The 11,048-nt window shown below is 38.7% G+C and overlaps 1 protein-coding gene across 2 annotated transcripts; it reads left to right on the top strand.

Annotated features, from left to right (window-relative positions):
• Positions 1–954: 954 nt before the first annotated feature.
• On the top strand, positions 955–10,613 carry LOC118423020 (4-coumarate--CoA ligase 1-like). 2 transcript variants are annotated; one of them, XM_035830914.1, is made up of 12 exons: positions 957–1,311; positions 1,934–2,069; positions 2,852–3,059; positions 3,730–3,836; positions 4,413–4,618; positions 5,195–5,372; positions 5,998–6,169; positions 7,345–7,445; positions 7,870–8,014; positions 8,463–8,545; positions 9,310–9,472; positions 10,133–10,613. In XM_035830914.1, the coding sequence occupies exons 1-12, from the start codon at positions 1,151–1,153 to the stop codon at positions 10,246–10,248; spliced, it is 1,776 nt and encodes a 591-aa protein (XP_035686807.1). In that variant the 5' UTR covers positions 957–1,150; the 3' UTR covers positions 10,249–10,613. The 2 variants fall into 2 exon arrangements, 1 of the variants encoding a protein (XP_035686807.1); XR_004831985.1 differs by lacking the exon at positions 8,463–8,545 and having other exon boundaries at positions 955–1,311.
• The last annotated feature ends 435 nt before the right edge of the window (positions 10,614–11,048 follow it).

Genomic DNA, 11,048 nt, shown 5'->3' on the forward strand with positions numbered 1-11,048 from the left:
TTGCTAAATGCTACACAAACACTGGTAAAGTACCAGTCTTAATTAAGAAACACGGGTAAATGCATCAGTTCGTAAATACTAGAAAAAACAGTCGTGTTGGAGGTGAAGATATCCCTTGGCCAGGTGCATATACCAAAATGTGCGTTATTCTAATTAATACCTAATATTTGCATAATTAATAAAGACATTACATAGTTCTTTTGTGGTCACTTCATGGTAGAGACTTCATATTGGAGATATATAGGTTGCTTGAGGACAGGTGAATACAATGAAATACATCTTATGTCAAGACTCAGGTATATGCAATAATGAGAATACAAGGGACCCAACCCCCCTTGTCTGAAACAAGGTCAACTATCTTATTACCATGTAATTACGTTAATATTGATACTATGAATGGAGTTATGTATCAAACTCGTGTATTTAAATCATTCTGAAACTGCATTTTGTGATTTATACCAATCAACTTCTAAAATGTCATGTAAACCCGTTTTTTGGGGGGGGGGGTGAAATCGCTAAAGGGGGCGAGGTAGGGGGGCGAGATCACTAGCCGGGGAGGGCGAGATCGCTAGTGATTTCGCCCGGGGCGAGATCACGGGGGGCGAGATCGCTGTCACACCTGTATAATATTTAAATTCCACATACTAATAAACTTAACATAATTGAGAAATAAGTGAAAAAATGGGATTAAATAGTTCGCTTTTCTATGAGATTAAGGCTATGCTTGAGAAATCATATTGTACTGCGCTGGAATGGACTAATGACCTTAGGTAAGGTCAAGGACAATTTGACAATCCGAACCAGGACTCTGCTTTGACAACGTCAGCTTATTTATATTACATACATATGCTTCAACCGGCTCTTATCAACACCAAGATAAAAATAAGTACGGAGAAAATACAACAATTAGCCCAAAGCCTTAATAAGGTTGTCCAAGCGTTTAGCCGTGGTTTTATTTTGACCCGGAAGTGAAATATGAGTGACCCTATTACGGACAACCAGATCAGTTGTTTGGTTGACCTGTCGTCTTTTGTTTCCTGAGTACACAAGCTTCTACATTGGGGTGCCTACATCAAGCGGACACTAGATACGGATAGTAGCAGCTGTTAAAATACTTCCCTACCAGTTGTATCCGTTTAGTGCCCCAATAATGCACCCTTTACTCTTGAGACACTGGAGGCCTGCTACATTTTATGTTCGCCGTCTTCAAGTCAGCGCCTTTTGCACAAGTACTGGTAGCTCAAGGCCATCTGTTTCTTGTTTAGAAAAGTTCCTGCATGCTTCTGAGGTCAGACATGTGGCTACAACAAGGTACGTCTTCTTTTCTGTTTGCTGGTAACTTCTGTGTACGAGCTAAAATCTAAGGTGTATGCGAGGAGGGATGTATGTGGTCATGCTATTTCTCGGGCTTATTTGCATATGAAAACCTCGATTTGTGTTTACTTAGAGGGCACACCTTACGAAAATACGACGAAACCACGATGATAGAGGTAGAGGGTAGATAGCAAACTAAACTGACCGTACCAGATTAACATGGTATTAAGAAGCACTACAAAACATTGATTGAACTCCATGGGGGGATATCATATTTCATTGTAGCAAAGCCCGGCCTTCACCCTTTTATTCACGGTTCACTGAGCAAACATAGCGGTGGATAGACTAACAATAGGCTCCGCACTGAATAACATGTTCACAACCACCATTTTGAAAATTCCTGACAATTGAGGTCAAATTGACTAAGGATGGTCATTTTAAAATGCAAACTAAAGGTAAACGGATTTATACGTGCCCTTTAAGTACTTAAAAACATAACCTTAGTTTGTTAATGTATATTCATCATGTATGTTAAATGTGTTTATTCATGGACTTACTTGACTTTACTTATGTCGGGTGTCGATCCTCTACTACCACCCGAACCACAATTCATTATTAGGTCCCGACGTTTTTCAAGTGTTGAAAATCCCGGCATACTGAAGAGCAGGTTTCCAGACGTCAACATTCCTGGGAACGAGACCTTGACCCAGTACGTCACACAGCACTTTGATGACTATGGGAACGATGTCGCAATCGTAAGTTTTTTTAACGGCACATATCAGTTATATACAGTATATTTTTTGTCTGGACTTAGTATAGCTTTCGGGGTGGGGTCAATGATATATATCAATTAATGTCACCTTGCCCATATCCGTATGTCTTACACATACACGGTTTGATTAGATAGAGTTAAGGAATCACAACACTTTCACTAAACACACACACACACACACACACACACACACACATATATATATTACTCCATAACACATAATTATATACAAGGAAATCAGAACAGGGCTTGAAACTAAATGCATAATTGTTATGGGCACCACTATAACGGAAGAACTACTATGTTCAAAATCTATCCCTGGAACTACCTAAATGGACAGGCTTGTTCTGAGGGGAAATGCCTCAAAATCCTACACACGTTTGTAGCGACTTTCAAGCAAGGAACTGATAAAACTTGGAATATTGTTATCAAGTTTTAAAATTTTTATATCTCTTTATCTGACAGTAACATCACATTTACTAAAATTATATGGCTTATGGATACTGCCGCAAACCCACGGTATCCCTGAACCGTGTGATTGTGGGAAGTTTGCAAAAATTGAAATAACACTATGTGGTTCTTCATGTATTTTGTATGTAACCGGCATACCTGCCACTCAGTGTAACACAACAAACCTAGGTCTTGGATTGTACAAAGGATTACACCATGGGGCGATAGATAAAACAGCTTGGCATCTGGTAAAACAAATAGACGGCTGAGATGCACAAACAGAATGCTTAATAATTGCCTTGCTTTTTTTTTCAGATAAACGGTGTTACCGGGGAGAGTTACACTTATCTGCAGCTGAAAGACTTGATTAGACGCTTCGGCAGCGCCCTCACGCGGTTGGGATTCAAACAGCATGACGTGTTGGCTGTCTTCAGTCCGAACGTGCCAGAATACGCCATAGCGTTCTTCGGGGCTACGTCAGTGGGTGGCGTAGTTACCACTGCAAACCCAGCGTACACAGCAGGTTTGTATATTTTACAGGTTTGCGATAGCAAAACCTATATTGTTTTTGTTGACGTCCATGGAGGCTGCCATGTTGTCTCAAAGGAGTGTTGCGTTTCGTCCATTGGGAATGTTGAAAGGAGGAAAGGGGTGTTGTCATTGCAACGTGTTAGTGATGACGTGGAATGTCTTGAGCTTGTTCTTGCGGACTTTTTTGATAATACATTAGATTGAATTTTAGTAATGGTATGTGTCCATTCTAAGTCATATAATAATGGATAAAATCACTCAATTTGCTCACTTTCTAGTCCATTTATTTTTCCTGAAAATCAAAAATCTATTCTTGCATTAATGCATCCATCTAGCAACTCATTCATTCAATAATTTTCTATTCATTTATCAATTTGTTCTCTTGCTCATTCACTTAATGACGAATGCATTACTTAACTCATATACTCACCCATTTAGTCATTGTCATTTCTAATATGATAATAAATTCACTCATGCATGTGTCCACTTACTCACTCGTTCACTCTACCTGACTTTCTGTTTGGCGGCCGAAAAACCTAGTAGACATACAGCTTATACCTTTATGGTTTTCGGTAAAGCTTATTTTGAAAGACAAAAAGACAAACATTGCAATCGACCTCTGCTTTTCATCCAACCATTTTTTCTTCTGACATTCTTGGTAGATGAGCTGGCACACCAATTACGACATTCCAATGCACAGTACGTCATCACAGTACCGGAAGTGGCGGAAACTGTGAAAGCAGCCAAATACAAATGCCCAAACGTAAAAGTGAGTATTGATTATATGCTCCTACGTATACATATGTTCTTGGCATTCCTTGTCTTTACTACCAAATGGAATGTAAAATATAAAAGTGAAATGTATTTCTATACGTAAATGGCCCTGTAAAATTTGCCGTACGCTTGAGTTCCGCAAGTTGAGAGAATAAGAACCCGTGCAGGAAAAGGTGCTGTCGGTAAGGCCCCGTTCCTCCTAGACGGCGATCAATCTTCGCTGACACTGCGACCTCTATAGGATATGTGTTACCTTTAATTTCATACTGGGTATATCATACAACGTTTGAAAGTGCGATTGAGAGAACAACAAAACACACAAAGTGTAAAAAAGCGTTTTTTCTATACAATTCGTTGAGCGAACTGTAAGATTTCAGGTCGCAGAGAAAGGGGGTATAACATATGATATATAGCTAAACATAATGAGGAGATTTTGATTTCTAGTGAACTGTAGCCAAAAAAACTTTATCGGAGAGTTTCAAACGTTCCTGTCAAGAGAACTGATTATCGTACTGACAATAAGGACATCGTGTTGACATTTTTGTGTGTGTGTGTGCAATTTTTGAATTAGGAAATCTTCGTTATCGGAAGTGACGTACCAGAGTGCCGATCCTTCTCCGAACTCCTTGAAGATGACGGCTCGGCCTTTCCTGCAGACGTGCCCGTGAACGTGACGGAGGACGTGGCGGTACTGCCGTACTCCAGCGGTACCACGGGCTTACCTAAAGGAGTGGTTCTCACCAACAACAACATCGTCGCCAATCTCAGACAAATCATGTATGTTCTAAAATGCATGCGATAGATACCCATGATGCTGGGCATATTTGCTAACCTGATCCTTTTAAGACTTAGTATAAAAATTCTTATATCTTCGGTTACAAAAAAGTAAATGTTTATTGATCGACCGCCAACATTAGATATACAAAGCAATGAAGAAAAAACATTATTGAAGTAGTTTTTCTTTTCATCATCAATGTCTTAATTTAAAATGCTCAACTTTAATTGTTCAAGTAATATAACCAACACTATCGTACCGAACGACCCCATTTTTAGGGCTGTTAAGTTTAGATATAACACATTTTTAGGCCTAACTTTTATACTTTTCATACATTTAGAAGGCAGTGTCCCATAGGTATCGCAATATCTTTTCCTGGAGTATGATAAACAAATTTTGCCAAGCAAGCTTGCATAATCCAACGATTTTTAACAACCTCTGACATAACTTGTCTCTTAACTATTTTGCCACAATTTTGAGGACTATTGCCATTAGGTTAACCTTGCCTATGGTAGTGGTTTGGTTCTTAATTTGAAATGAATAAACCAATGCAATTTGTTGCCAATCTTTTATTACAGACACAAGGGGATGCTAGAATTTAACCGCCATGAGGACTGCCTGATTGCACAGTTACCGTTCTTCCACATCTACGGGATGGTAGCCGTGCTGTCCTGCTGTCTCCGGCAGGGAGTCAAAATCGTCACCATCCCTCGGTTTGAGCCCGAGCTGTACTTGCGCGTCATTCAAGACTACAAGGTTATTTCGTATTTGATATTACAGAAACTGAGACGACGTTTCTTTTGAAAATGACACAAAATAAATGGAGGTATGCTATACCGGTAGTACCATATTACTCATTATGGTGACCTGAATTTAACCCTCGTAATTTTCCCTTATACCCAAAAGATCGTCAAAGTATATGAATAATACAATGTTATGAAAGTCAAAAAATATCTTTAACACCTTGATATTTAACAATGTTCTTATTTTAGTGATTACATATGATGCAAACCTCTTTTGTTTTGTCAAATTGTGAAATATTTTAATGATAAGGAAAAACAACAATCATTGTGGTTAATCAAGAGAATCTTGGCACCACCGTGTTTAAACCGAAAGTAGTTAATTATGAACTTTGCAATTATGTTCATTTCTTAATTCTAAATTATATATTGCCATTATATGTTAAGAAAAGTCGATTTTGTAGTTCTAGATCAAGTTGTTCGGCAGCTAAACGACAGAAAATATTGCACAGGTACTTTGTTACCCCCTATGGTCTGGATTCAGTCATACATTTTTTTTCTGTACCCCCCATGTACCAACGCAGATAAACTTACCTGATTACTTGAATGTCTCTAACAAGCTCCTTCTATGCTGAACACAGGTAACCCGGGTGATGATGGTTCCTCCTATAGCTCTGTTCCTGTCCAAACACCCGCTAGTGGACCAGTACGACCTGTCTCATGTGAAGGATCTGATGTGCGCTGCAGCACCGATGGGTATAAACCTCACCATGGCTCTGCGGGATAGACTGAATCCTCAATCTCTAAGACAAGGTATCACAAAACAATGTGTATTTCATAAGAATAGCCTCGCACCATAAACGGTACACCCGAATAAGCATTGATCTACCTAGACATAAAGGTAAGTATGGAATGTAACGACTGGATTGAAAGCACTACAGTCAAACCTGCCCAAGACGACCAACCGGGGGACCGGGAAAAAACGGTCGATTTGGGCAGGTGGTCGCTGAGAAGAGTATCGACTTAAAACATGCCCGATGCAAACTGTAAATTTAACCCCAAGCTTTTATCGAGCTTTAATGCGATACAGTGTTTTAAAGCTCAATATTTGTACACTAACGTTTTAGACAGTAAGGGAACTTTGATGCTGTCAGTTACTATACAAGCCTTCATACGTCGCTGTGTTCTTGATCGCCATATCTGAAATAACTACGGTGCACCTTTCGAATTCGATGCCCGGTACGTCCTGATAACGTACTTACCCACGAGGGTGAATGTACAGTACAGTTGGACAAAAGTATTACACAGATCTTTCTTTAAAAAGTATGAGGCTATAAACGTTTCAGCAGTTGTTCACTTCATGATGATATAGATTTTAAAAAAAAAACTTCTGTAACAACTAAAGTCGGATTTTCTTACAACGAAATTTCCTCCCATATTACAGTAGACTGCCCGATTGACCCACCCATTGACCGCTGCCATCCTTATTCTAAACATAACATTGTAATGGCAGTCAAAATCCGACGCAAACTGGCCTATTTCGGCACAAAATCGCGCTAGTAATCATAAAAAATCGACGAAAACCTCAATTTTGAAAATGATAAGGTCGTTATGGGTCCCAATTTGGGCCGGTCGCGGTCGCGTTGGCCAGGTGGTCGTTGAGAAAAGGTCGCTTAATGCTTACGTCAATGGGGAAAAAAATCGGGACCGAGAAAAAGCGGTCGAAATGGCCAGGTGGTCGCTGAGAAGAGGTGGTCGCTCGGGCAGGTTTGACTGTATGTCTAAAAAAGTGGTGTGCCAAAGACATTTCACTTCCAAGTGCTCATTAGACAGGACGAAAAAAAAAAATTCTGCATTGTTCAAATGAGTCTCCCTGATGCATATATACGTTTCCCGACATAATAACAATTTTCGCCTCTGCTTCCAACAAAGACGTCATATATTGTTTTTGCTAAAGAGGTTTTCTTTCTTTGTTTCCTTCCTAAAAGGATACGGACTAACCGAGACTAGCCCTGTCACACACCTCTGTATGGAAGACGAGTTCGCACCTGGCGCAGTAGGTGTTATCATACCAAACACGGAGATTAAGGTAAAGTATTTAGATTACGTATAATCATGATCAAAGATACAATTGTATTTAATATTGTCATAATTCATCATAAAGTTGTCTTAACCTAGGAAACAGATAGTAAGTTCACTGAGGTTAAGGACTGAAGGGGCAAGCATTCGTAACAGTATAACTTTGCGTAGAAGCAAAGAACTCCCCGAACCAATGACCTCAACTGTGACTTTATATTAAATAGCAGAAAAGGAGTACGTTGGTAAAAAGACAGACGTCGCTGACAAAAGTTGCTGTGGTCGAGGAATGGTCTTTTACCTCACACCAGCACAACACCTCCTTAACTTTTTTTAAAAATTGTTCGCGGTGATTCTGTAAATAATACATAACACTGCACCAATGCTTAAAATACCCATTTTGGATTTTAAGATGGTTAATTTTGACCGTTTCACAGGTGATCCATACCGAGACTGGGGTGGCTCTCGGTGAAGGAGAGGACGGGGAAATCTGTGTCCGAGGGCCGCAGGTCATGAAAGGCTACCTGAACAACCCTGAAGCAACAGCGGGGTGTATCGATGCTGACGGCTGGTTCCACACAGGTCAGTTAAACTAAAGGTCTCTTGAAAGTTTAGAAAATTATAACAGTTGAAAAAGCGTAATCTATTTTCAGTTTCCTTTTTTTTTACATTTATTAGTCGTACAGAATTATAGTGGTCTTGGTTGTTTGTCGTCAAACTTTTCCCATGAAAATAAGACACATTTACAACAACGACAGGGGTCCTAGTCAAGAAAATGAAACCAAAACTACAGCAGATGTTTTTCGAAGATAAAGGAAGCTTTGCAGACTATTCATTATGTTAAGAATTGCTCGTAAAGATAATTGTGACTATTCAAACATAGAATAGAAAGTATCTACCCATGCCTTTATGTATTTTTTGCAGCAGCGTACTTGAAATAGTTTTCGTGTAGGAAATGGAACTTCATCATCATTTGAATATGAAATTACCTTTTACATATTACATGCTGTAAGGATTTCTTTTACTTCAGGTGATATTGGACATTACGATGACAAGGGGTACTTCTACATCGTTGATCGACTAAAGGAGCTTATCAAGTATAAAGGGCTACAGGTATTGTTTTTCATTTATCTGTTTCTGATACATGGTAAAGCAAATGTAATTACTATTTTAACAGACTCTAGAACGGACTATCAGAGAAACATTAGAATATTGTAACTTGCTGATAAAGTTACAAATGTGTAGATAGTCTATTGTTTTCTGTACTTAACATTATGAAAAATTATTTCATGATCCAACCAAAAGCACTAATTTCAAATAATAGAACTAACAAAATGTGTGACTGCTTTATAATGAGTAGACAGTCCCATTTATGTATCATCGTAGATTTATATTATCAAAATCATACATAGCGTAAACACACGCTATGAAGGTAACGCTGAAATATAAACATCATCATAACTTTGTACATAATGGCGTTATCATGCATTTAGCTATTGGATTTCCAGTAAATTGTAGCTCAAGTATTTTCAACAGTCCAAAAATTGTCTGCCCATTTATAAAATGTGCTTTGCCATATAAAGCTATAGTATTTTTTATTTAATATTTTACATCCATGTACACTTGAGCTACGTTATCTATGTACACTTGAGCTACGTTACATCAACATGCAAATGCCGAGGGCAGAAATTGCCGGTATCATAACAGAAAGCATCGCAGAATCGCCAACCCTTATCTTTCTAACTTATTGTCTTGAATCCAGTACTAGCCAGTCTAGATTTTTCCGACTAGCCAGCAATACATCGTCATGTAGACACTGCATGAGGCCTTGCGATATAACAACAGTGTTGTAATTGAAGACCATTGTTCCATTACAGGTCGCACCTGCAGATCTAGAGGCTGTTCTGCTTGGCCATCCCTGGGTGCAGGACGTGGCCGTTATCGGGCTGCCTGATGACGAGGCCGGGGAGGTGCCCAAAGCGTTCGTCGTCAAAAAAACAGATGATGTCACGGAGCAAGAGATCGTAGACTATGTCGCAGGTACTGTTAGGGTCATGTCGAATATGTCCAAACGACAAGTTTAATATAAGATGGAATTTTATCTGCTTTGATAGAAGTCATTATTGAATTAGTTCAACTGTAATAACCAACACAAAAATGGGCTCACCCAAATTGTCGACTTAACAGCACCAGTCTGGCAAAGGAATGGACGTCACGTTAACGTTATACATAAGATTTTTACAACCATCTCTGATCAAGGACGGTGGGGGCTATAGACTTCCCACAACGTATGGCCCACTGCTCACTGAGTCACGTGTTCTACCTGCATAACATTGGATTTATACTTCAATGACAAATAGTGGTGCTGTTTAGTTGAAAATTAGCCCAAGTTTTGTGTTGGACATTACAGTTATGATAGTTCAAGCTAGATACATATTATGTTTTGAATCAGCCTTAAAATCCAAACAGAAACATATCATTGCTGGTATAGTTATATTAAGTCTTGCCAAGATTGTGATTTTACTTAGTAACGTTTGCTGTTGTTGTATAGTTAACGTTATAGCAGTTACTGAAGTTATATTGTTGTTTTTGCAGGGAATATCTACTTATTACTGAACCCATTTCTCTTTTGAAAATCTCAGAACCACCCCCCCCCCCTTCCCATGTTCCAATATGACAAATTTTACTGTTATTTTTCAGGCAAAGTGGCACCATTCAAAAAGTTACGCGGCGGAGTCGAGTTCGTGAAAGAAATTCCAAAATCTGCCAGTGGGAAAATCTTGCGGAGGACACTCAGGGACAAGTCTAGAGTTTAACTGACTTTCTTTTTTAACTGGCCCGATGCGTTTATATCAAAATGCATAAGATATGAGCTAGTCTTGTGACTTTAAAGCCTTTGTTGGCTTTACTGTTGTTTGTTGGAAGCCGACGACAATGAAAATTGATAATGTAACGTGGTAACAGTTTGGTTACAACACAGTAAAATACATTTTGTTCTATATAACAAAGAGCCTTGCAAAGATATCTTTATACTAGATTCAATTTTCAAGGCGACTAAAGGACAACAACAGAAATTACGCAAGGTCTACCTCCAGACTCCAATTTAACACCGTTGAAATGCGTTTTCAATGAATCATGTATGCTATGATTAAAAAAAAAATGATTGTCCACATATGTGAAATGATGTTTAAAATATTGAAATGAATGTCTTCACGGGTCACGCAAAGACATTGCCTACAAGTTACATATAATAGAAAGCGTTACTTATCTGCTAGATAAAGTGATGATTCTATATAGTTTCAGTAAATCAATATAAATGAACTCTAAATATATTACAATGCGTATCAAACTACAATCTATGCTGTAAACACATGACCCATAGTGATATCGATATAGTTCTTTGTTTCAAGCTTGTTGAGGTGGACGAACGTCCTTTTGGATTTGATTTTTCTTACACATTGATAACCATGAAGCGGCATTCAGAATCGATATACTAGTAGTTTTATGAACAAAGAAATATGCACCAACAGATGTTGCGGGGAATAAAAATTGAATATTACAGTGTCTCCTGGACCTATATCTGTGGCGCACATGGACAAATCAGCAACATAACGAC

This window comes from Branchiostoma floridae, chromosome 9 (genome assembly GCF_000003815.2).
Source record: "Branchiostoma floridae strain S238N-H82 chromosome 9, Bfl_VNyyK, whole genome shotgun sequence".
In the NCBI taxonomy this organism is placed as follows: domain Eukaryota; kingdom Metazoa; phylum Chordata; class Leptocardii; order Amphioxiformes; family Branchiostomatidae; genus Branchiostoma; species Branchiostoma floridae.

Bases quoted from the DNA above. Each gene is read 5' to 3' on its own strand.
- LOC118423020 (XM_035830914.1), top strand. From the start codon at position 1,151: ATGCACCCTTTACTCTTGAGACACTGGAGGCCTGCTACATTTTATGTT. The intron at 1,312-1,933 runs GTACGTCTTCTT...ATTCATTATTAG, and splicing joins AGACATGTGGCTACAACAAG to GTCCCGACGTTTTTCAAGTG. The intron at 9,473-10,132 runs GTACTGTTAGGG...GTTATTTTTCAG, and splicing joins GATCGTAGACTATGTCGCAG to GCAAAGTGGCACCATTCAAA.